This window comes from Urocampus carinirostris, chromosome 2 (assembly GCF_059441175.1).
Source record: "Urocampus carinirostris isolate Australia breed hairy pipefish chromosome 2, RoL_Ucar_1.0, whole genome shotgun sequence".
NCBI classification, from domain to species: domain Eukaryota; kingdom Metazoa; phylum Chordata; class Actinopteri; order Syngnathiformes; family Syngnathidae; genus Urocampus; species Urocampus carinirostris.
The window spans coordinates 13234709-13262240 of record NC_142350.1 but is presented as its reverse complement, the minus strand read 5'-3'; the positions used below and the strand labels follow the sequence as shown (position 1 = coordinate 13262240).

General features: G+C 39.8%; 1 protein-coding gene across 1 annotated transcript; it reads left to right on the top strand.

Annotated features, from left to right (window-relative positions):
* The first annotated feature begins 3007 nt into the window (after positions 1–3007).
* On the top strand, positions 3008–24872 carry LOC148371086 (hippocalcin-like protein 4). Its single transcript, XM_088328981.1, has 4 exons — positions 3008–3192; positions 19709–19884; positions 20391–20606; positions 21154–24872. Exons 2-4 carry the CDS (start codon positions 19723–19725, stop codon positions 21349–21351), a joined length of 576 nt encoding a protein of 191 aa, XP_088185107.1. The 5' UTR covers positions 3008–3192; positions 19709–19722; the 3' UTR covers positions 21352–24872.
* The last annotated feature ends 2660 nt before the right edge of the window (positions 24873–27532 follow it).

Below are 27532 nucleotides of genomic sequence, written 5' to 3'. Positions count from 1 at the left end.
CATAAGATTTTCCCACAAGCACGAGGTCATCCGTTTTTATGAGTATTGGGTCTTGCGTAGGTGAGATATAGGATGGTTTAAGAGAGTTGTTAGCTCAGCCGTAGCAGTAGGCAGGACCTGCAGCCTCACTAATGCATCTCCTGACGCCGCCTCAGTCCTTTCCCAGACCAGATAACAGTTGACAGAGCAAATGCCGGTGAGCACAATTTCTTTGGGCTCCTCTAACTTTTCTCATAATTTGCTCCTGGATTGTGTTTGTTCCCCAGATTTGCTTGTATCTCGAGTTACCTTGGGGTTTTGTGTTATAGAAATCAAAACATTTTTCAAAAAGCGCCAAGGTGCCACTAGGGAGCACCAAAGACTTGCATGTGGCCCTTGTGCACGTTTAGAGGTCCAAGTTTGTTGGCGATAAAAGGCATCTTCCTCTGTTAATCCAATCGGAATGCTGAACACATTGTGCAATGAAAAACCGCAAAGCAGTGAACCAGCAATAACAGAAGCGCGAAGTAGTGAGGTGTCTCGGTATTTGTCCCATTTATGGACAGTTATTGTCCAAAGCAACAACAAAAGACTATTTGCAGTGAGGGTTCGAAAGTTGGCGGAGCTGCCGCCGAAGATCTGCGCTTTTGTTTCCTCCTTCGTTTCCTTTGTCAACCACAAGATGGTACTCCCAAACTGCTGTTTATGTTTCTCAAAGGCAGAACAGTTACTATGTCCTGTATCATTTCATTGTAACGATGCATTTCCAATTGTATCATTGAATTTTCTGAGATACGAGGCAAACTGGATTATAAAGTGCACTACCAAGTTTCTGGCCAATTTAGGGTTTTTAGATGTGTCTTATAGTCTGGAAAAGCTGGTGTTTTATTAAAGTCAAACAATGAAATGGAATGAATATCATCCATGGATCATTCCGTCCAGATCAGGAGTCACTGGCACACGCAGGTCTAAAGTTTTATGGGATAGGACATAAGAATATGGTATTTAGTATTTTACAATCAGCATACATGTAACGGGAACCGATCAAATCTGTACCAAAGTCCGCCTGTAAATCCCGCCGCACCGAATTACCTCGTTTTACCTTTGTGGGCACAGCGCAAAATATGAGCCGAATCGGTCAGGCACGAGCGTCACGCCACTGGTTTTATCTGATTATCTGCACCTCGGTCAAAGTGAGTAATGCTCACCTTGGAACGAAGGACAAATAACAAAGATGACGCTACGTGCCGGGCCGCACCAATGGACAGCCTCCGTTCTTGCCGTAACCCTTTAATAGAACCCTATGAGGTCAGATTATTTATTACAGCTACGTGTATATGTCTAGTGGGGAATTGTGTATTATTTTGTGCCTCCTAGCTGTGAGTTAAATTTAATTCATCAAATAACAATATACAGAGTAGCTGTATATCATCTTCAGACTGTAATAAGAAGATTTTGTTAGTCAGTGAAACCTCTAAACGAGACATTAATTCGCTCTAGGATTGTGCTTGCTCCTAAAATTGCTTGTATCCCAATCGAATTTTCCTGAAAGCAGGATTTTCTCACAGGTTGTAGCTCCTGGTCATCTGTTTCATGAGTATTGGTTCTGGCATTGGTTAGATATAGAATGGTTTAAGAGAGTTGTTATCTCAGCCGTAGCAGTAGGCAGGACCTGTAGCCTCGTTAATGCCTCTCCTGTCGCCACGTCAATTGTTTCCCGTACCCGATAACGATTCACGGAGCACCATTTCTTTTCGCTTTTCTAACTTTTCTCATAATTCGCTCCCGGATTGGGCTCGTACCAAAATTACTCGTATCTTGAGTAAATTTCACTGGTACAAAATAACAGAAAACCAATAAATCCGTTACAGGCCTTTCAAAATCGTGCAAGTTAACACTAAATATCAATTTAACACATCTTCCTGATCACTAAAATAATAACTAAATAGTAACTAAACATACATACACAGTAATAAGATAAATAAGCTTATAATAGAATGACTTTAAAGCCCTGGTCTCTCGAAATTCTCATATTTTAGATTTTCTCTTGTACTGTATATAAGGGCACATTTTTTGCTCGAAAGACATCTCAAATCTCGAAATACTTTTATGGTATGTAACATGCAACTGTTATGTTTGAGACTTGGATCATTCATAAATTCAGAACTACTTAACATGAAGGAGCGGTTACATTTATGTCACATACCAATTATATTTAGTTACCTTTATAAAGTACATCAAGCCTTTTTCTGTCCTGGTGCATGGATGATGAAATGTGAATTTCAGTGTAATCTAAGAAGAGTGATTTGCCTTAATCACTACCATATTTTGAAGAATGGTCCCGTTGTGAATTGGTCACAGCCATATTTTTTTAGCGAGTGCCTTCTTCGTTTTTCTAGATAATCACAGGCTTCGTTACCATGGTTATATGTTTTTTGCTTTTCCCTTTAGCATCACTGCAAGTCTTTGCAAGTGTCATAGCAATTAAATACAATGCCAAACATACATATAGAACTAACTCATCTTTACAAATCACCAGGGACGCTAACCTGAATAGAGAAAAAAAGACATTGTGGCAAGGAGTTCAGCCAATAGCATATCAGCATTTTTATGTTGCAGTGACGCAAACAAATAGCATACTAGTATTTTAAAGATGATACGTAAGAATATCCCCCTTGTTTTGAATTAACATGTCATAATTATTACTTTTCTTTTACTTTATTTATTTGATTTATTGACTTTCGTTTTCTATGTATTTCTACAGCACTTTATATCCACTTGAAATTGATGGCTTTCTGTTGTTTGACATTTTCATCACGATTTTGTTTGGAATGATGCAATTTTCAATTAAAAAAAGCGTAAACAAAAAATAGTAATCCTTCAAGTCCTATAAATGCACCTCTGTCCTCTGGGCCCTTCCTGTGATTGTCAGGAGGCTCCAGCTATTCAGAGAACTATGCACCGCCTCCTCAGTGCATCTCGGCCAATGACGGCGCGGGGAATGATGCTTTCATGCGACGGTGTTGGTAGGGGAGACAGCAACGGTTCATTCATCACCATCTTCTTCACTCCGAGAGGCGAGTTCACCGGCTAAAGCTCAGTTTTTACAACAGGAAGGACACATTTGGGAACCAAAGGGTACCTGGAGAACAGGTCGAAGGCAATTTAGTCCAAAGCATACAAGGAGCATCATTTTCCTCTGAATATTAGCAGGTGAGTAGATATCCTGTCGATGAGTTTATGATACGATACGTATGACAACTAAGAAAAAGTGCAGATCGAAGTCAAAGGGATGCAGGTTGTTTTTTTCAAGGTGATGCTCTGTGGTGTGTGATCCCTCCTTTCTGTCTGCCAGGCAGCTTTGATGCACCGCTAAGACAATCACAATAAGTCTTGCTACACCGAACACTTGCAAGCAGGTGAAAGCTCAAGGACGCTTTAGGGTGCAAGATGCATGTAATAGAAAGTACTTGGGGTGCAAACAGTGCCTGTGATGCGCATTGGTTGTGCCTTTGCAGAGATCAGAACACCAAGATATTGACAGCCTGCTTTTTCGAATCCTTATACAAAACAAACGTTTGTCAAATCTTATTTAAAATAAGGACGAACGTTCTCCACACTATTGCAAGTTGCAGTTTCTGTATGTATTTGTGCGCAGTAGTAGGTGGCCTTCAGGCGGCTACGCATCATGGGCATGTGTCTAACAAGATTTGATGTATGCTGCCTATTGATTCGGTGATTAGCTCTTGCAAATCGCATCATAAGCGATCCATGGTACAGATGAGGTCGATTTACATCAGGACAAAATCTCGCTTGTTGTCGCAGCTCTGTGTCAATGAAGTATGGGACTTTTGTTTAAATCACTGACGCGAAACTGGTTTGACTTCAGGACCCACCGTTCCACCCTAAAAACAAAACAAAAATGTCCACTTCTCAAATGTATCCAATGAGAGGATTCTGAACTTTAAAGCACAGATAGAATATAATCACTTGTATTTTTTCTTTTAAAAACAAAATGACCAGTAAAACCAAAACAACTACAGATACAGTATATAGTCGCATACAAGCCTACATCGCATATAAGCCTAAATCGCATAATAAGCCAACATCGCATATAAGCCTACATCGCATATAAGCCTCCCCATAAAACTGCTTTTAAATAGCCACACACTTAAAGAAAAATCTAAATATTAAAAAAAGTGTGTACTTAAATATTGATAACAGGGAACAACAGATGAATATTGGTAAGTTTCTTAAAAAAAATACTAATTTCCAATTAGATTTCACTTGCGATACCTCCAATACCTAAACACTGCTTTTCATAAACACAAGGGGACTTTGCTCGCAAAATCACATTTTATTGCAAGAACACTGAACTTATGCATGAATATTGCAAGACTCTTTGCAGCGCCCAATGTTTTCGGTGATGTCATCGCATTATTTCAGTCAATTATGGGCTACCCGCACACTTTCAATCACCGGATAGAGTAAGCAACACCAGGATTTCAGGGCTTCTTGATGTGTGGTCAAATATCTGGTCAAAACCATTTCTGCCATCTAGTGGTGATCTATCATACTGAAATCATTCCCAGATCCTGGATACTTACTGATCATCAGTGCCAAACCCTTTTTAATAGTTTTTTTATTAAAACGTGCCCAAAAAAATAGCTCATTACCTTTTGGTACTCAGGGACAATGCTTCTGAAAACGTATTTATTTGTTATGCCACTGAATGAGATCTACTTTATTATGCCTACCCTCACAATTGACATCATCCAACAGTTTGTTTTCATGCACACGCCACCAGTATTGATTGAACCGGAGCTTATTTGTCGTTGTTGTTTTGCCGACAAGTGGGTAAGCGGGCAAATGACACCGGTATGATCCCCGCCACTCTGATTGTCGGCTTACGTCAATAAACGCAACCCTAATCAGCGGGGAAGCGAAACATCGCTGCAGTGTATTTGACATGTCACTCATTCAGGATACAATAGCCCAGTGTTCCTCAGCCAGTCTGATTTAGTGACCAACCATCCCAGCTTCGACCAGAATCAAGGAAAACGTTTCCTTTTCTCAAATTATTTGAATGAATAGGATTGTGCGTATTAGACCAGGGACAGTCAAATTTACATTGTTAAAAACTAAATAAAATGACCAGCAAAACCGAAAAAAACCAGGTAATAATAATCCCTTAAACGTTCAATCAGCTACAGTGTATAATATTCTACCACTACATGCAACTGAAAACGAGCGCTACAAAGCACGGGGAATAATACAAACTACGGAGACTCAGAGTGACCAAACCGCACCATTTTAATTTTCATTTGTTAATACAGCCTGTAGTTGCAAAAAATGGTAGATGATTATTTCAACCCTCTATAGGTGAGGCTCATGTTATGTCAAATAACTGTTTAAAAAATACACATTTATGTGATAGTTTATGTATTCTTGCTCATTATTTAGATAATTATTGGGATTTTTTTAATACCAGGACTTTCTTAATAATAACACTGTCTCACTGTCCCTTTAAGATATGGTAAGGAAAACACAACCTTTTGGGTGACTACATTTGGTCCACATTAATTGGGCTAACCACCGTCCAATTTAAGACTTTCTGAAACAGACCAGATTAAGCCCAATATCTAACGTCCAAAATCCATTGACAAATCTTTTGGAGGGCTTAATTCCAACCACTTTAACAGCTTAAGACAATAATTTGAGGGGTGAATTTTGGTCCCTTTTGAGAGGGCTGAACACAATTCAATTCTAGACATCGATTTATGGGCTAAATTATGTCTAGCCCAAAATCCAGCGTCCAAAAGACGGTACTAAAAATACCACAATCGTTGCGGTCGGTCGGTGCGCCCCTTTCCACTCAAAGGTGCCTAATGGGTTTGGAATTTGAACCGATGCGTCCAATCACCACACAAATGTCCCTAACTACCTTGAACCTTCATACGGACATTTTGGATCCTCCAGATCACACACCTGTCAAGCTCCAGAGCTCCATGCCCTTACAAACTGTCGTATTTTCCCTTACAAAATACAAAAAAATCTTACACCAAATTTTTTTCCAAACGTGTTTATTTATGTAGTTTAACATGTTATATTGTACATGTGTTTCGTTATATCTTATATATTGTTCATTAACATTTTGTTGTGAGATACTGAGTTGCTTGACATGAATGAGGTTGATTATTAAAAAAAGTTCAAAAATTAGGTAGCTTGGACGTTCACCGTAGAAGGAAAAAATACATGCAAATATGATTAAGTAGAATAATACATTTTCTTATTCAAATTATGAATTCATTTTCTGCATTAAATTATTATTGGTAATGTACTGATTAAAGGGATAACCACAAACCTGTCTTTTTTCATTTTCTCCTTTTATACTTCCTATTTTTCTTAACTTCTTACAACATAATAATTCGTAATATAATGTATCAAAGCAAGTGAGCTGTATGAAAGCCGGCTCTTTAATGAGTTGATCCGAAAAAGCCGGTTCTCTAAAAAGAGACAGACTTCCTTTCATCACACAAACTATTACATGAAATCTGAGGCGGCAGACGCATGCGCACAGTAGCATCAAACCGCTTGCTTCGTTTGCAACGAAAAAAAAAAACAAAACCGAGATAGAGGCTACCGCGGCGAACTGGTTAGACTTGATTGATTTGCTGTTTTGTGATAGTCGGTGTATACCGGATGATACCCATAATTGACAAATTTGCTATTTTCCGTACAGATTTTCTTGTACGCCGTACACGTCTTAAAATGTATAATAAATGTACTTTGTACGGCAAAAGCGTACAGGTTGACTGATATAAAATCACCGAGCGCTGTTTTCAGTCATCATTTATGAGGTTTTGTTTTTGTTTTTTGGTCCATAAGGTTTTATTGTTGTTTTCGACCATTTGTTTGTTACTTTGTTGATGATTGGATACCATTGTTTTTGAGCACCTTATTTTGGTTCCTGCTTCTCAGCATTTGGGTCCACTGCAAATACCAACAATGATAGCCAAAAACAAAACAAACACAACCAGAATATGAACATCTGAGCTCGATATCACTATCAGACAAGTAAGAAATACTGTCTTCATTACGATAAATAACAGAGGAACATCAGGCAGGTTTTTTTTTTTACCACTAGGCGGTGCTAAATAATACACAATGTCCCCTTCATGGTATGAACTGAAATGAAATGATCTGCATTTATATGGCGCTTTTCAAGTCAATGAAGACTTCTCAAAGCGCTTTACAATGTGCTTCACACTTCACACCCATTCACTCACACACACACACACACACACACACACACACACACACACACACACACACACACACACACACACACACACACACACCAATAGCAGCCGTGCAGCTGTGCAAGGCGCCAACCTGCTTATTGGGGGCATCAGGGGTTCAGTGTCTTACCCAAGGACACTTCGACATGTAACACAAAGGAGCCGGGATTCGAACTGCGATCTCTTGATCCCAAGACGAGCGCTCTACCGTATCCAAAACGCTTTACTTTGGTAGCTTTGTATTCAATATTAGAAAATCGATATCTTTATATTCTTTGTTGTATTTGTGTTTGCCCATGCTCAACAGGTGTAAACAAACTATCTTTTACTGCGGTGAGAAATGGGGGGTGTTGACTCGCTGTAACTCATCGCCACCTACTGTTAAGGAGTTTATATTACATTCAGTTCTTTTTTTTTCTTTTCTTGGCAATATTTTGACAGTCACCAGTTCAGAAACACTCCTCTAGCTCACGACCGTCGCCATTGTTTCTCAAATACATATCCAATGCGGCATCGTCTGACGGATGAAGTCTCGAGGATTATGATCAAAATAAAAAAATAGAAAAAAAAAAATCAGATTGACAAGAAGTCTACTGGGGAAGGTCCAGTTGGGGAAGGGCCTGTCTCCATCAGGGCTAATCAATCATTTCTTGCCTCTATTGCTTTTTTGTCGAAGACGATGTGTTGTCATGGCAATGCGCTGCTCAGCCTCTCCCCCCCAATCCCCCGAGACCATCCGTTCACTAGAGGACTTTATCACACAAACGCACACACACAGACACAATTGTACAGTAGCTGATCGGGGTTAGGTCTGGTATTTGACTGCTATCAGATTGATTGTTCCTCTGTCAGTCCATTGTACTTTTTCCACTTGTACAAAAGGCTATTGCCACACATGGAGGTATATATATATATATATATATATATATATATATATATATATATATATATATATATATCCTTGAAAATGCTTAAATTTGGGGTGAAATGCTCATAAAAGCTTGGAATTGTTCCCATGTTTCTCAATAAGTTGGTTTAAAGATTACGCCGACATTGCTTTTTGGTAACTAGGCTTTGCCATTGCATTTCGTCCCTCATGATCAACAGCAGTTGGCATTAGTTTGTATGGCACTATCCTTTGATGTGTCTTGGCCCCCACGGGTCTCACCTAAGAGGACTGGGCATGCTAGACATAAACAAGGCACTATCAAATGTGTATTTGTGCAAAGATTACACATCAGTTATGAACTTTTATCATAGACCATGCAAAAAATAAAGGTAGCGTTTCCCAGCGGTAAATTGTAATTAGAAGAACTATCATTCTTATATTTGTGATTTATTTAAGATCTTTCTGTCTCTCAAGATTTTAAGTTTCTTTCTTGTGTCCCGTTTTCATCTAGAGGGACGAAAGCATGACCTTGAACTTGGGTGCCGAGGTGCCTAACTTGTTTGGGTGTTTGGGCATTTGGGTTGGCCATGGTCCACAAAATTTTTGTGTGTGTTTTTTTGCTACTTTTGTCCCTTTTTTTTATTTTCTTTGTTATTGTATGTGTTTGTCTTGCTGTCGGTCACCCCTCTTGAGGGATTTGACCAAGGTAGATAGATAGATGAATAGGCTCAAGATCCGAAAATCCTATTTCTTATAAATGCACACGCAAGATCAAAAATTGCATATTTGAATTACAGATATAATTAAAACTGTCAGACATTGGAAAATTGGCCTTAAAAGTCCTTAAAAAGTGCTTGAATTTGGCCATGAAAAAGGAGTACGAATCCTGGAAATAGCAGCGATGATATATATCTAAATGCCATTAAGGCTTAAAACGGGTTCAACTATTTGATTAAACCCTTGCAGCTTCTTTAAAGGGATGTTGTGTTAGAGTTAGTGAAAAGAAACTTAAAAAAACATAATTTATTGAAAAAAAAAATATCAATTTGAATATTAAGCAAAAATACAAAAGCGATAATATAAACATGCATTGTTTAGACTACTCATAGGTCAAGAAATTTGCCACTTTTTCATATAATATTGCTTCAGGTTTCAGGTACCCCAAACCTTTATAAGGTTGGGCAAATAATTGATAGCCAAATAGTGCGTTTTGGTCACCTAGTCTTTGTAGTTTGTATTTTTATTTGTGCTCTGTAGCACTCCTTTTCATTTGCACTACACCATAAACCGACATCAAGTGTTCAGATACCACACGGTCTCTTTAACTTTTGAGGTAAAACCTCAAATACTGATTCAACTCGTACACTGGAGCCTCAGTTAAAACAGGAGCCTTGAATTAAAACAACAAATGCGTCTTTCACATTTGAGTTAACTCTTGATTTAAATCCTCTAATCTGCTTTTCTTCCTGAGTTAATTTCTTATTTAAATCCTCAATCCCGTTTTGCTTTTAGATTCAACTCTTGATTTAAAACCTCTCAACTACTTGCTATAAGCCCTTAACTGTTAATTCATCTCAAGTTGAACTATCATATGTTGCTATTGTTTTCGAGTTAACTCTTTTTTAAAGTCTCAAAATTGCTTTTACTCTTGCCTAAATACCTCTGCTTGATTTAAAGCCTCATGTCTACTTTAACCTTTGCGTCATGGACTCAAATCCTGCTTAAACTCGAGTGAAACTATCAAACGCTGCTTTCGTCTTGAGTTAACTCTTAAAGCCTCAAACCTGAATTGACTTGAGTTAAAACCTCTTTCTTTTTTTATTCAAAGCCTCGTGGCTACTTTAACTCTTGTCTTAAGGCATCAAATGCTACTTTGATTCAAATTAACCCTCAAATGTTGTAACTTAAGAGATAACTCTTGACTTAGAGCATCAAACCTCCCTTAGCTCAAGTTAAATCCTGAAACTTGGATTTCTTCTTGAGTCAACTCCTTTTTAAAGCCTCATGCCTGCTTTAACTTGAGTTAAAAACGTTTTTTTTTTCTGGATGTAACTCACTGCCACTTTAACTCCTCAAAGCTTTACTTTTCTAGGTACAATTTCAAGCTGATTTGCAGTAACTCTTCAGTTAATACCTCACTGGCTCCCTATAAACAAATTATATATGAATAAAGACATATTTTCCGTTTTATTTCCAGCTTCTCATTTTTAGTCAGAGCAGTACACGTACGTTTTAACCGTTTTTTTTGCTTTCAGCTTTCAGATACACGCTGGTTGTCATAATAATGAGTGTGTGGGCACACTGCCTCTTGACCTTCATTCCTTCTTCCTACAGAAAAGAAAAGAACGAACAAGAGCATTCTGATGTTTTTTTTTTCTCAATATTGTTGCTTCAGGGAAGAAAGCCTCCAAGGTTGTAAATTTGGGAAACAGTGAAAGGTTCATAAAAGACGAGCTAAGGACAACAATGCATATGCTGATCAACTTTTGTGCTATCCCAAAGAGACATTGTGATTTCTTAAGCGCCTCCTAGTAAAAAAAAAAATCTATAAGGATTTGAATAATAAGCTAAAATATATGAACTATCATATAAAGGTTTATTTGTAAGCGATACTCGTAGGTCGAGAAATGTGTATTTATTTGACATAACATGGGCTTCCTGTTGAGCAGTGTTTTTCAACTGGTGGGTCAGTACCCAAAAGTGAGCCCAGGTCCCGTTGTCAGTGGGTCGCAGGCCTTTGCTATGAAGGATAAAAAACGGAGGGTCAATTATAGTGGATGGCTGTAACACGAGCTCATCTTCCTGTTCAGTCAATCGGCGCCGTCCCTATTGTCTTTGAGAGAGACCACATCTCTACCATATTTTCACGACTATAAGGCGCACCGGTTTATAAGGCGCACCCCCTAAAAAAGTTTTGTGTCCAATATTTTCCATACATCGGACTATAAGGCGCTACAGTGGAAACATCAACAAAACAGTCAGATAGTTCAGTCAAACTTACTAACCCCTTAGCATTCCGACGGCTGGCAAAGAAGCGTCTCAGACACGTACGTACACGGTGTCTGTACAATGATACCAATCACTCAAATGCATCATTCCACATATCAGTAGGAAGGTTAAACTCTTTGGATTCAAGAAATGCCAACCATGTCTTAAGAATTTCATTGTGCAGGGAAACGTGATTCTTTACTGTGCATATGACAATAAACACTTGAAAATTGAATTGAATTGAATTTAAAAATAGACTCTTCACAGAAAAATCAAGATCAGTCTGAAAGAAGATACTGGGAAAATATAAAGTACAAAATACAAAGCCGTTTTGCAGCCATTCTGTTCAATAATAATACGCCACCATGGTCCTCTGATATTTGTGAGTTTCGTAAATCCAACCATGTAAAATATTTACACGCTCCAAAACACGCAATAATGCCGACAAATAAAATAAAAAATTCACAGAGAAGCATCTGCATCGATGAAAGTTGCCTGTTGTTAGCTGTCTGTTTTGCCCCATAATTCCTGTTTACAAATACATACAGTAGTAAAAAATGTTTCTCCATCTTGTTTGGCCAATTGCAGGCTTTGTTCTCGCTTAGCCTACGCGAGCCTTTAAATCCTAAAAAGGACCTGCCATTTTTACCTCCGAATAACTTCAGCGAATAGACTGATTAGATTGATGATTGACACATTAGTTAGGGAAAAAAAAGGCCGATATATATATCCCAGCATACACCGCGAACTACTTCGCCTATGGGGGAAAATCTTGTCGGCGGCTGCTTGCATTAGTTGCGAGACCTTGCGACTCAATATTGATCTATATATAAGGCTCACCGTATTATAAGGCGCATGGTCAGCTATTGAAAAAAATAAAGGCTTCTAGGTGCGCCTTATAGTCGTGAAAATACGGTACTCTCAGATAGTTAAATATCGCTTGGCCTTACCTTGCACAGCTTGAGTTGTCATTGTAAGCTTATTGCTAAAAAGTGTGATGTTGTATAACGTCGAGTCATTTAAGGGATGTCACACAGCTGTACTATTGATCCCAATGACGCAGGAAAAAGAGGTAAAGTGCGCATGGATGACTCAATGGTCCCAATCTTGAGCGAAGAACACCGTTGCTGAGAAAAGAAGGCTTGATGACAAAGATAGATGTCTGGCGAGCCAGCAGACGAGAATCGAGCGGTAATTTATAGTAACTGGCACGCAGCCAGACAGACGTTTGTCTTATTGGCTAACTGAGGCGTGTGTGATTTCCTCACCGCGGTCGTAGTAAACGAAAATCGTGTCATCTCACGCCAGAGTTAGCTTCTGATGGATGTTATGTCGAACACTTATTAGATTAACGGGGCAAACGGTGCATTGTTCGTGATCAATTGAGATTGTTTAACACACCGTTAATTGTGCAAGGTCTTGGAGATTGCCTAGACAAGGCGCCATTTCAGTATTCCCTTATTTTTTGCAAAGGTTGTGTTTCAGAAAAGGAGTAGAAACCTAGTATTTATTATACAATTGAAACCAGAGAACAAATCCTTTTTTTGGGCTTAAAATGTGTCCAACAAAAAAAAGTACTGTACCTTGTGTGAAGATGGTTATGTTGCAAAATGGAAAAATATAGAATTAAGAACGGCAAACACGAAAATGAATAGCACATTTAAAAAATGTTAAAAAATGTAGGCAACTGGCTGGGGGAATTAACCAAAAGTACAATATCGATTGTCAGGAATTACAATTTGGGAAGGGAGGCAAGAATTCTGAGTTGCTTTTCCTTGGATGACTGGCTTATTCCCGGACACAGTGAGAAAAGGTTCCAGCAATGGGCATGCAAAGGTATTACAGCAATATTTAAAAGTCTTGAAAATCTGCTCAATTAAAGAGAAATATGGGTGAAGGATTTCATATATTTGACTGTAAGGGATTTTGTACGATCAAATACAAATTACATTTAATGTCAGGGAAGACCAGAACAGAGCAGGAGACCCCAGAGCGTTCGTACAATTCTTTATTTGGGGAAGCGTAAGGGTTAGCGGGAGACGTGATCAATCGTAGCGTGGGACGGAGGCAGGTCGAGTTTACCAGGACTGAAGAGAAGATCGTAGCGTGGGACGAAAGCAGGTCGGATCGGAGGCAGGCAGGCAGAATCAGGTAAACAAGAAGGCACATGTAATCGGGAGAGTCTTACGGGGTACAGAAGTAATCCTCCGACCAAGAGTTCTCCGCGTAACGCGTTTAAAAAGGGAGCATTAACCGATCAGGAAGCACATTCCAGCGCGCCACATGATTACCCCAGGTGGCTCCACTTGGGTAATCATGACATTTAATGCAAAAGATATTCATTGGCTGAGCTGTGGGGCAGGTCATTGCAACCTTGTAAAGAATGATGTTGACAGAAACAATGGCAACTGGGACAAGGGCTAATATGATAATCAGCGCGTCCCGGCGCAAGAGGGGCCTTTGTGACGCCGGGGTCCAGACATTGAGGCGACGAGATGGAGCCCACATGGGCGTTGCTGGCCCACCCATGGCAGGAGCCGGCACGCCAGCTTGGGAGAGACGTGGGTTGAGAGAAGAACTTCAGAAGATCGAGATGATCGGAGAAGATCGATCGAGAGGGCCAATCGAAAAAGAGGCTCGACGGAGGCTCGAGCGACAAGAATTCGGCTAATTCAATGGAGTTCACTTAGTTATATACTTTAAGAAATTAAATCTGCCCGGTTTGGAAATGCCGGTGTCTTGTCCGTCTTTTCACAAAAAGAAACGAGCATGCACTGTTAGGTGAATGAAGGTTATGTTTGGTTATTGGAGTCAGATAACTAATTTGCATAATTTGGTAAACGGCACATTTTAATATATATTTCTTAACATGGGTTACAGGGAAGCGATTATTTTCATTACCCTCAATTGAAAGACTACTACAATATATAGATCAAACCGGTGTCCAGTCCTAAGGTAAACCAAATATTTATAAAAGGTCCTATAAAAGGAAAACCTTTTAAAGCAATTTCTGAAATGTGTGAATGTTTGATGGCATGTAGAGGGTATTCTCCACTATATTCAAGGAAAATGGGAAAAGGAGTTAAAAATAACAGAAGACAAGTGGTGAAATATTTGTAAAACACACAGTGCACATCCACTCCCTCCATGATTCTAAGGGAATTCAACTGGAAGAATGTGGTCAGATTTTTTTATTACCCTCAAAATTAGGAAAGGTTTTTCTGGGGGTGATCAACCATAATGCTGGAGTGCCTGTGGAGAAGAGGACATGCATATATTTTGGCTTTGTCAAAGATGTAGCGAATATGGGTGGCAAATAAATGATTACAACAAATAATTTATTGACTAACTGAAATAAAGAGCCAAGTTTATTCTTTTCAAAACTCGTCTCGCCTTTTTGGAGCACCACATACGTTTTTAGATCATTATGTCAAGAAAGCAGATGAAAAACCTTGTTTAGTTATTCTGAAGGGTGGCTACACACACTTTAGGTGAATTCTTTTTACCGTTTTCATCGTTCAATACACTTTAATCAAGACATACACACTCTTGGATTCATGGACTTTTCTTTTACTAATCATCTACTGAAGAAGCTTGAATAGAATACAAAACATTATTAAGCAAAGAAAACAAAGACTACTAGAAGTTGACAACTTACACTGGCACCATTTGGATGGACTACAACGTTGGCTTGATTATTACGTTATTTGTTGTGATAGAATTCCCCCCCTTTACGTCACACCAATAGCTAGCAAGAACGAGATGTTCTGCAAAGTTCTGCTTCGATGAAGATAACGGCCCAGTCTTTATGTCCTCGGTTGTAGAGCGATGAGGAATCGAGGTAGGCTTGAGACCAAGTTGGGAAGAGAACCACAGGGTGTTGACGCACAGGTTGACTGCTGGTGGCTTGAGGCTTCTCTAAGGTGGCTGGCTTTGTCCCAGTGGTTTGGCCGCTAGCTTGATTAACCTTGGCTGCCTACACGGCAAGGCTCTCCGGCTGCCCGTTGTGCTGAGACCTGGCCAGGACCGGCCAGGGCTTTGGACCAGCTCCCCCTGTCAGGACATGACCTCCTACCTTGTGGCTGGCTGCCGAGTTTAGACATGTACCAGTATTGGGTTCCGGTCTCCTGGGAGGGGCGAACCCCCTGTGGTGGAGTTGTCACGGCGACCCTTGATGCGCAAATACAAGCTAATCCCTCCGCCCCCACAACCTCACATTCCACCAGTATCGGTCAGATAACATATCAATGTGTTTGACTTAAAACACAGCGTTCACCTCACATGTTTTAGCATTGTTTGATCATTTTCTGACTTAAACGGAATTATGAACAAACGTTGATAAAAAACTATACAAAGAACACAAGACAACTGGATCACATTATGAAAATTCTGGGATACGGGATACCCAAAACATTCAAGATGTTCTATTTGGGGAATCTATCAGAAGAAAACTTACAGAAAAAAGATGAATATGTGGTAAAAATTCTTTCCACAGCTAGCAAAAAAAGTAATAGCAAGATTATGGAAAAAACAAGCTCCCTACCATAGAGTAGTGTATGTGCACTGTGGAGGATTTTTTGGAAATGGAGTCGATGACATTCCGAATAAGAGTAAAGGAGACCCAATTTATGAACAAATAGAAAAAAAAATGGACGGACTATAAGAAAACTAATGAAAAAACAATGAAGACTGGACTTTGAATTATGATTTGAGCATTGTAGATATTCCCCAACACTGCAATGTTATTGATTTTTTTCCAATGCAATGTGTATTTTTGCAAGGATTGCGTATCCATTATGGACATTTATTACAGGTTGTGATACTAAAATTAAGATAGCGGTCCAAGTGGTAAATTGTAATGGGAAGAACTTCCTGCACCTGGAAATGCCATTTTTACCCAACACCTTTAGGGGGAGAGATTTGTCTCAAAACCAAATATTATCGTGATTTAATTAAAATCTAAAAATCATACGTCTTGTTAATGCACACGCAAGTTTAAAAATTGGAGATAAAATTGTGGCTCTGCAAAATACATTATTCACACTGGATTTTTTTATTTTAATGGTATATAAAAATATGAGGGCAGCACGGCGGAGCAGTGGTTAGCGCTTGTGCGGCACAGTTCATGTCATGGGAACCTGTCGTGGGTTCAAATCCAGCTCCAGACTTCCTGTGCGGAGTTTGTATGTTCTCCCCGTGCTGCGTGGGTTTCCTCCGGGCACTCCGGTTTCCTCCCACGTTCCAAAAACATGCATTTCAGGTGAATTGGCCGGTCCAAATTGTCCCTAGGTGTGAATGAGCGAATGAGTTGTCTGTCCCTGTGTGCCCTGCGATTGGCTGGCAACCAGTTCAGGGTGTCCCCTGCCCACTGCCCGGAGATGGCTGGGATGGGCTCCAGCCCCCCCGCGACCCTAATGAGGATAAGCGGTACGGCTGATGAGAGATGAGATGAGATAAAAATATGATATTATATTATGGTCCATAAAAAGTGCTTAAATTTGGCCTTGAAAAAAGTATACGACCCTTATTAGCTATACACATCATTGGCATTAGATCATTGACTCCCTATGTCAACTATTGATGTCAGTGGCAGTGAATGAGTGAAGCGTTTGGCTTCCAGGAAAACATCATTTGCATGAACAGTTTTTCGAAACCCCGCAAACTGGATAGATTTTTTTTTAGTTTGTTTTTTTATTTTTCTGATGTCTTTTGCCTCGTGCAGTCGATGGAGCGTTGCTGCGTCACGTCGAGTGATTTTCATTACGGGCCGCGTCAGTTTTCTAACCGAGGGGAATAATCTCATCCGTCTCAGTTGGTGGCCTCCGCGTATTGGAATTCTATGAGCAAACGCGCCGCCGTTCGACTCATCTGTTATCTTACGTGCTAAGTTTCTTTTTTTCAGGTCTAGCTTTGACAAAAACTGTGCCGGCGTTTTCAATGTTGACTGTCCGTCTTCAATCCCTGGTGGCTCTCCTACTGCAGTACACAAAAATCAAACTGCAGGTCGCTCTCTTGCTCTCTCTCTCTCTTTCTATCCACATGACTCATTGGTCATATTTTTGCCACTATGCTCCTGGCTGAGCAGTTTTAGAGGGGAAGGATTTGTTGCCGTTTGCCATGTCCCGGTGCGGGAGTGAGAAAAAAAGCGGAGGCATGACTCACGGATGCCGTCACGATGGGACTGCAGTGGTCCGGGCGAGGTTAACGGCCCGTTCTCGCGTCCACGGCAACAAATAGGGTTGAGGAACCGAGGTCGTTTTTGAGGTGGACCTTTTGGTCCTTTTGTCAAACTCGTTTGAGATGGGGGGCCACATGCTAGAGAAAAAAACTAGTAGGTTAAAGAGAAATAGAGAAAGAAAGAGAGAGGGATTATAAGGGAGACAGAGTAAGAGAGAAAAGGTAAAGGGAAAGTGAAAGAAAAAGAGAGGGCACGTGAAAGTGAGAAATTACAATCGAGAGAGAAAGGGAGAAAAAAGTAGAAAGAGAGAAAAGAGGAAAAAGAGACAGAAATAGAAAGAACTAGAGAAAGAAAGTGAGAATGAAAAATGAGAGGAGAGAGAAAAAGATCGGCCATGAGAAAGAGAGAGAGACGGAAAGTGGGGTGAGAAAGAGAGAAAAAAAGGAAAGAGCGAAAAGAGAGAGGAAACAGAAAAAGGTGAGGGAAAGCAAGAGAGAGGGTGAGAAATAGAAACATTAAGAGAAAGAAGGAGAAAAAAAGAAAAAGACAAAAATAGAGAGTTAGTGAAAGATAAAAAACAAAGAGAGTGATAAAAAGCAAAAAAAAGCAAGAGCAAGAGTGAGAAATAATATAACAGCTACTTTGCGAGTGGTGCCTGACTTGGGTGACATCAAGGGGATGTATTCAAAACTGCACCTCATATTTCTCTTGTGCTTCGCTCAGTGTTGTCCTGCGAGCTAGATTAAAACACTTGGTGGGCCTGATCCAGCCCGCGGGCCGCCTGCTTGACGCGGATTGTCCGGAGAATGTATATTGGTGGAACCGTACAGTTATATTATCAGCTTTTTCTTTTTAGTTCATGTGTGACGGCGTGGCGTGATGCTGGACAACTTATTTTACATCATTTTATTATAAAGACTGCAGTGCTCTCCAAGAACTTTTTGACGGATTGACATATTTCAGGCGTCAAACTTAAATATATATTCTAAGAATCAACATGAGAGACATGTGGGACACATCTCTGAGAAGAAACCAAAGGTATCCAACATTTCATAGTGTGTTACTAATAAAAATACTGACTACAACATCCAATGTGATCATGGGCTTCTTGGTTGCTTCTCTGATTAGTCATCTTCCAGTTTGACCCCAAGGTTAAGAAGAATGGCCATGTCTTGGTAGATTTGCAGTGACTCTATGCTCTCTCCATTTTGATATTATTGCTCGCACAGTGCTCTGAGAGATGCGTAAATATTGCAAAATCTTCTTGTATCACATCCCTGCTTTGAACTTTTCCACAACTTTATCCCGGACCTGCCTGGTGTGTTATTTGCTCTTTATAATGCTGTTTGATTCTCCAATATTTTTGCAACACTTACTTTTCAGTTTTCGTTGCAAATATATGCTATGTCGAAATAATTTGGTTCCATTTCATGAGTGTGTCTTTGAAAATATTTTCTGTTTTTTAGTTTTAAGTTTGAAGCCTGGAATGTGGAAAAATGACAAAAAGTTCTTGGGGGGCTAATACTTTCGGCAAAAGTTGGCTAGACTCACTTTTAAGAAAAAAAATAATGGAATTTTCCATCATTCAGTAAAAACAACAACACAATAAAGCGCAAATAGGGACATCTTGTGGTCAAATACTAATCAGTGTCCTTTTATTGATAAACCACCTTGGTAGTTCTCACATAGAAATTGATTTCAGTCAAATAGTTACTAGTAATGAATTTTATGTTGAATTAAGTACTAAATACTAGTTTAAAGTAATAACGTAGTAAAGTAGTTTCTCAATTGTTGCCATTCTCAGATAGCCCATCCCGGACAATCAACCTGTGTTCTCGTATATTATGTACGTCAAATCTGGCCCCTGAGAAGCTTTTTTCGGCCCCTGTGATGATATTGATTCATTATTGTATCATACACCAGGAATCGTGTATTTGTTTTCATTGGGTGTTACTTTCCCTTGCACTTGTTTTTAGTGTAATTTAGCGAATGATAGAAAATTGCTATTATTTTTGTCTTTGCTAAAATATAAAACAAAGGCTAACAATGTTGCCTGAATAATACTGGCTTCTTTCTTTTAATATTCAAGTAATGGGGATTTTTATGGAAAGATTTTCTTTCTTTTGTGCCTGTAGAAAATCAAAGATTACTAAGAGAGCTATAGAAAATATTACTTTATTTATTTTATCATTTTGGAATATATTTTTTAGCAAAAAAGACAAATTTCAACATTCAATCAGTCCGACCCTTTAAGTTGTAGCCAATATTTATCTGGCTCTTCCAACCGTTTGGCTTTGACACCTCTGTCGTATATTGTTGAGCACAATCTTGACCTTGCGGACCCTGGGGCTATCTTCTTTGTCCTCTGCGCAGAGAGGTGAGGCACCATGGGGAAACACAACAGCAAGCTGGCCCCTGAGGTCCTGGACGACCTGACCAAGAACACGGAATTCAACGAGGCCGAACTCAAACAGTGGTACAAAGGTTTCCTGAAGGACTGCCCTTCCGGCATCCTCAACCTGGAGGAGTTCCAGCAACTCTACGTCAAGGTCAGCGTGGCCATCAACTCACATTCCCCTGGTTAAGAGAGTCGCAATGCAAATTAAAAATATGTTGCTGGTAGGCGAGATTCACTATTTTCTGTTTCTATGAAGAATAAGACCTGAGGTGGAACATGATGAGCTTACTGTGAAGAATCCCCTGTCTGGTTGAGTAAAAGACAGTGTATACCAGGGGTGGCCAACCCAGTCCCCGAGAACATGTTTTGGAGGTTTCTCTTCTCTAACTCCGGTGATGATAAGTTTCAGCTTGATAGCAAGCAGTGTGGGAACTTGATAATAATCCGGGTGATTGGAATCGCTGCGTTGGAGCAGAGAAACTCCAAAAACATGCAGGACATCCGGCTCTCGAGGACCTGGTTGGCCACCCCTGGTGTAGAGTCTACACCGTAGACTAAGGGGTTCCTGAACCTTTTTGCACTTACTGCCCTAAAACTACTACACTAAGTGACTTAACCAGACTAATTGAACTTTTACTCCACTTTTCTTTCATTTAGTTCTTTCCGTATGGTGACGCCTCCAAGTTTGCCCAGCACGCTTTCCGGACGTTCGACAAGAATGGAGACGGCACCATCGACTTCAGAGAGTTCATCTGTGCTCTATCCATCACCTCCAGGGGCAGCTTTGAGCAGAAGCTTAACTGGGCCTTCAACATGTATGACCTGGATGGGGACGGCAAGATCACTCGTGTGGAGATGCTGGAGATCATAGAGGTAGTTCCATGAGGACAACCTGTAATGTGGTGGGCTGGAAAGGGTTATTATTTGTTAGTAACTTGGTCTTTTGCCATTTGGGAGCATTCTAATGATCCAAGGTTGGCTTGCCCAAGTAATAAAACAAAATCTTCATTCATTAAAAGCACAAAACAATATTGATTTCATTAATAAGCAAAAATGCATGAACTACCAGATAAAAGTGCATTTCCTTAATACTCTTGGGTCACGAAATAGGTATTTATTCTGCATATCACTAGCCCACAGAGAGGGAGCTGACATAACTCTCTGTTATCTTGCTACGATGGGTATCTCCCAAAAAACAAAAACATTGAGAAAGGCTGGGAAAAAATGAGAAGATAAAAGAAAGGTACCTTTTGGTCATTTTGAGTCTCTATAGTTTATATTCATTCTCCTGCTGTTTAGAACGTGTTTCCGTTTGTACTACACAATACAGCGCCATCCAGTGGTCAAACGCACGGACCATTTAAAAAGCATAAAAGTGAGCAGTTTAAGGACATTTTTGGTTGTGTGTCTACTTTTGCAGGCAATTTATAAGATGGTGGGCACGGTGATCATGATGCGCATGAACGAAGACGGCCTGACTCCGCAGCAACGTGTCGACAAAATCTTCTCCAAGATGGACAAAGACCACAACGACGAGATCTCCTTGGAGGAGTTCAAGGAGGCGGCCAAGTCAGACCCCTCCATTGTTTTACTGCTGCAGTGTGACATGCAAAAGTAGACCGCAGTGATGGGAGGTAAAAAGAAGAAAGTAGAGCAGACGGAAGGGGGGAATCGATCGGAAGGAGATTGTTGGACCTTCTTTGAGTTGAGGGATATTTAAAAAAACAGTGTTTCCAAACTCTGAAATATGGAAATCTTAATTTTAAATTTTAGTAGACACTCATATTAAGGAGAGAAGACATCAATGGAGTTTACCTGCAAGGAGAACAGGGAGAGAACTCTTTAGACGAGAGAATTCCATTCCCTGTTCTGACACCCTACCCTAAACCCTCTCTCTTTATTAAATCTTCAAGGTTAGAAAAAAACAGATCAGCCCTAACATGATAGGGCGATAGCAACAACGGTGCACCAATCCACAATAGTAGTCAAAACAAGGAACTGACATCCTGTGAAATCTTCTGCATTCGTCCATTATTCAGGGTTCGTAAGGGGGGTTGAAATCATTGAAAAGGCGTGAATTTTAATGTTGTGTTTTCAAGGATTTAATTCTGGGTGAAGTACTTGTAAGTTCTTAAAATTAATACCAGGTTTTACCAAGTCTGGTTGGAAATGAAACCGACATTAATCTCTGACGGCTTTTCTATGTCATTGCATTTCTTCCGTCGTGGTTAGTGGCAGCTGGCATTAGTTTGTACGGCAATGTCCTATAAAGCGTGATAGCCCCCTCCGGGCTACGCCCAAAAAGGACATTTTCAACCTTTTTAAATATCCCTTGAACATTTTAGGAATTCTTCAGTTGCATTTCCCCTTCCGTCTCCTCTAGACGACGCAAAAGGCCTTCCTTTGTTCGATATTGTAATTATTATAAAATGTACATGTAAATTATAGCACATTTATGAATATATACCAATGAAATATGTAAATGTATTTGTAGCTTAGAACGACTTTCATAAATACAGCAGATATTGTATGGAGAGCATGTGTGTGTTTGCGTATGTGTGTTGGGAACATTTCCAGGCAATCACACTTTTTTGTATTTGTATCATTTGTGTTACAAAAATGCCTCTTGTTCTACTTTTACCAATGTGTGAGTATTGTACACATTGAGTATTGTTCCTGCTTTTGTGCTCTGCTGGTACTTAGGAGCTGTATGTGTGTGCGAGTGATCGTCTGCGTGTGCACACATTAGCGACCATGTTTGCATTTTTATGTATGAGAGGCTGTTTGAGAAGTAAATCATACTTGCTCTCACATTAACATCCTACTCCCACACATGCACAACTATACACTCATACAAACACTAGTATACTCTCTCATGCACACTGCAATGATCTCTCACACAAAATATACTGCCATACACACTACTATACTTTCTCAGACGTACTATATTTGGACACATACTATTATACTCCCCCACACACACACTACAATACTCTCTTTCATGAAATACACACGCTACTCTGCTTTTAGACAAATACTACTATACTACTTGAACACATATACTACTATACTCCCACCACACACACTATTGCAATCTCTCACACACACTATAATACTTTCTCACACAAAATATACTCCCATTCACACTTTTATACCTTCTCAAACGTACTACTACACTCTCATACACACATTACTCTGCTTTTAGACACATACTACTATACTCCCACACCCATACTACTGTACTACTACACACACACATACTATTATACTCTCTCACTCACACTACTATACTCTTCAAGATACTATTACATGCTCATACACACACTACTCTGCTTTCACACACCTTCTACCATACTCCCACACACATACATCTATAGTCAACACTACTACTATGGACTCTCACACACTATAATACTCTCCCAATCACTCCACTATAATCCCTCACACACACTACTATCGACTCTTACACACACCACTATTCGTTCTCACACACCATTAAAATTATTAATGCTATAAGGGTTTTTCACACCGATCATAAATTTTGGTAACCATGGCGATGTACAACAAACTGTGTAAATATGTTGTACAGTTCTGCATCAAACTGGAGTTGATCCCAGTATAGTAGTATGTGTGAGATAGTGTCATAGTTTGTGGATTCGAGTTTGATACTACCTGTGAGTGAGTATAGTAGCGTATGTATGAGACGATAGTAGTTTGTGTGAGAAAGTATAGAAGTGTGTGTATGATAGTATTGTGTTGTGTAAGAGAGAGAGAGTACAGTAGCGTGCAAGACAGTATAGGAGTGTCTAGGAGAGCTTATAGCAGAGTTTGTGCATGTGTATGACTGTAAGAGAGTATAGTCGGGCATGTGAGAGAGTATGATGGTAGACGTGAGAGCAAGCATGATTTACTTCTCAAATGGCCTCTCATACAGATTTGTGTGCTTCTATTTGTTGTGGAAGACACAATAAATAGTCACTGATATAGTGACTATAGTCACTACATAGTCACATTTCTACGTGTAAACTCAACATGTAGAAATGTGAGTAATGTGTCAGAGTGCCGCCCAGTGGACGGAAGCAGAATGATAGAATGTTATAGGAATCATTTCGATCTTGGGTTGATAACTCTTTAAACCAAACTCCCCCACTTTTCATTCAAACAAATTTAATAAATACAATTCTTTATTGCGCATGACCTGTCAAAATTAATCGGCAAAGATGTGCACTAATACGTTTATTTTTCAGGCGGTCATTTTTATTTCCACTGATTAATCTGACTAATCCTACAAAATGACCCCTCAAGAAGTTCCTTTCTGATTCAAGGACCACGGTTCTTATCAGGACTACCTTGAACCCAAGAAAGAAAATTCAATCTGTTTTCCAAAAATTAGTTTTGGAATCACTACAGTGCCTTGATAAAGTAATAAGGCTAAAAAAACATTTATTGAAATATTTTGCAAGAATCAACAGCATGTGAGACACAATCCTAAAGTTGAACCAAACTATTTCAACATTTTATATGATATTTACAACGGAAAAACTGAAAAGTCGGTGTTCCAAAAACATTGCCCCCTTGTTTTCTCAGCTCAGCACCCAGACTCTAGAAGTTCCCTGATGTCTTGTGAATGATCCAATGTCGACCTAAATGACTACCAGTGACAATAAGAGTGAACCTGTGTGTCATTAAGTTGAATCCACCTGCTCCATGATGGAGGGAGCATAAAAAGCCACTATCAGCTCAAACGTCTAATTTTCAATTTTTGATTTGTTAGCGCAATATAAAATGTTTAATAAATGTGGTTTCTTTTCACGATTGTGTCTCGCAAGTTGTTGATTATTAGAAAATATTTTAAGTATATATTTTAAATATTTGTGTCCAAAATGTTTTCCTGGGGGGTAATACTTTTGCAAGGCACTGTAGATGCCACAAACGGCAATGTTTAGGGCTAAGAATAACACGATGCATCGCACATGTCACCGGAAATGCTGAAAAAGTTACCTTTGTATTTACATTTGAATCGTTTGTAAATGTCTTTGTCTTGTCGGATCTTCTCCTGTTTGTTTGAATTCGAGACAAGAAAGAAAGGTCAACATAGTTATTTTTGTTACATGGAATAAAATAAGTCGACGTGGAAAACCTGCTTTTTGCATATCCTCCTCCCCGCCTCCTTTTTATATTGGAGCAAAATCGCAGAGCGCCGCATAAAGTAGTGAGTCACCATCCCGCCATGATGTCACTTTGCTGCAGTGACGTCATAGCGGCTGTTCCCATGGCAACCAGGCGGAACGGCCGTTCGCGCTCAAAGAGAGCGTGCAAATTGTCATTATGATGCTTCCATTCATCGTTTCACAACCCATTTGCGAATTTTACTTCGCATAAAAGTTATCATGAAAATAAATAAACACAAATGATAAAACAATATTAAATAATCATCTGAGCGAGTGAGTTGTCTGTCCCCGTGTGCCCTGCGATTGGTTGGCAACCAGTTCAGGGTGTCCCCTGCCCACTGCCTGGAGATGGCTGGGATGGGCTCCAGCCCCCCCGCGACCCTAATGAGGATAAGCGGTACGGCTAATGAGATGAGATGAGATGAGATGAGATCTGTGAAGAGCGAGAGTACTCTTTACACCAACGACAGCGACCAGATGATGAAGGTGCTGTATCTGGGTCAGATCAGAAGGATGCTGCTTCATGTAGGGGAGTGAACCCCTAAAGAAAAAAATGGCCTGGAGAGGGATGGGCGCCACTTGCCCAATACACACCACAGGAAGGTGTCAAAGGTGCAGCCCTTGGGCCTGATCAGGCTGGCAAAAGGTTATAAACGGGCCACAAGACGACGCTGAGAGAATCACAAGAGAAAACGAGCCGCAGTTGGAAATATGTCCACTTGATGTCGCCAAAGCCAGGCGCCACTCACAAATCAACTGGAAAAAAACTGTATTTTCCTCTCTTTTTCTCTTTCTCACTTACTTTCTCACTTACTTTCTCTCTCTCTCTCTCTCTCTCTCTCTCTCTCTCTCTCTCTCTCTCTCTCTCTCTCTCTTTCTCTCTCTCCCTCTCTCTTTCCCTCTCTCCCTGTAACTCTCTCTCTTTCTCTCTCTTTCTCACTGTTTTGTTCCTTTCCCACTCACTCATTCTCAATCTCTTTTTTCTCTGTTCCTCACACTTTCTCTCTCTCTCTCTCTTTCTCTGTTTCTCTGTCTTTTTCTCTAACTCTCGTTTTCTCTTCTTCCCTCTCCTTTTCTCGCTCTTTATCTTTCTTTCACTTTCTCCTACTCTCTTTTTATCTCTCTTTTTTCTCTTTCCTCGTCTCCTTTTTCTTTATCTTTATCTTTCTTTCACTTTCTCCCACTCTCTTTTTATCTCTCAGTGTTACCCTCTCCCTTTCCCTCTTATTTTCTTTAACTGTCTTTTTCTGTCTTTAAATGTCTTTGTCTCTATTTCTCTCTCTTTCTTTCTCTCTCTACCTCTTAGAGAGAGAGAGAGAGAGAGAGAGAGAGAGGGACTAAGAGAGAGAGAGAGAGAGAGAGAAAGAGAGGGAGAGAGAGAGAGAGAAAAAGAGAGGGAGAGAGAGACAGTGAAAGAATAAAAAAGAGGGAAAGGAAGAGCGAAAGTGAAATAATGATAGAGGGAGATTTGAAAAGGAGAGAAACATAGATATGTAAAGAGAGATAATGGGGAAAAAGGAAGACATAAAAAGACAATAACAGACAATAAAAGAGGGAGAGAAAGATAAATATATTTAAATTTCTTTCTCCCTTTTTCTTTCTCCTTCTCTCTCTCCCCCTTTTCTTTGTTAATGTCTTTTTATGTCTTCCTTTTTCACCATCTCTCTCTTTCTCTTTCAATCTCAATCTTTCTCTCCATTTCAAATATCCCTCTCTCATTATTTCACTTTTGCTCTTCCTTTCCCTCTTTTATATTCTCTCTCTCTCTCTCTCTCCCTCTCTCTCTCTTAGTCTCTTTCTCTCTCTCTCCCCCCCTCTCTCTCTCTCTCTCTCTCTCTCTCTCTCTCTCTCCCCTGCAAAAGTAGACACACAACCAAAAATCCATAAATAATTCATTCATTTTCCCTCCACTTAGACCAGGGGCCAACAACCTACGGCCCTAGAGCAGCAAGCAGTTCTTTTGCGTGTCTCCAAAAACTTTGGAAATGGAAAAAGATGTGAGAGGGAAACATGCAGGGTTTCTGTACAACAGTGATTCTTAACTAGTGGGTCGGGACCCAAAAGTGGGTCGCAGACTTGTTTTCAGTGGGTCACGGACCTTTCTCAATTCTTAACAGTAGATGTCATTAATGCCTTTCTTAATCTCCTCTTCCTGTCCAGTCAATCAGCGCCATCCCAATTGTGTTGAGAGGGACCACATCTCTTTTTATTGTGAGTTTGTTGGTTTAATTTCCCTTTTCTGCTCGTGATAATAGTTCCCACGAAAGTAAACTAAGAAGGAAAAGGTAAAGTGGAACCCAGTGACATCAACAATCGATGCAAAGAAGGAAATTATCACGAAATAACAAACGGTGTACTAGGTATAAATTTATTTTCGTATGTGGCTATTTTAAAGTAGTTTTGGGGTTGGCTTATATGCGATGCAGACATATATGCCAGTGTATAAGGTAGTGGAAGTCCTTTTGGTTTTGCTGCTTATTTTTATTGTGTTTTCGTCTTTTTTGTTTTTTAGGTGAATGCAATTTATTCTACCATGCTTTAAACTGTAAAATCCTCTCATTAATTAATATGAGAACTGAAAATATTTCTCGATTTGGGTCGCAGATTGTAATTAGGATGCGATGATGG

What these genes read in the sequence shown, in the direction of transcription:
- LOC148371086 (XM_088328981.1), top strand. Translation starts at nt 19,723, where the DNA reads ATGGGGAAACACAACAGCAAGCTGGCCCCTGAGGTCCTGGACGACCTG. An exon ending in TCCAGCAACTCTACGTCAAG is followed by an intron (nt 19,885 to 20,390) that starts GTCAGCGTGGCC and finishes TCTTTCATTTAG; the next exon opens with TTCTTTCCGTATGGTGACGC. An exon ending in AGATGCTGGAGATCATAGAG is followed by an intron (nt 20,607 to 21,153) that starts GTAGTTCCATGA and finishes CTACTTTTGCAG; the next exon opens with GCAATTTATAAGATGGTGGG.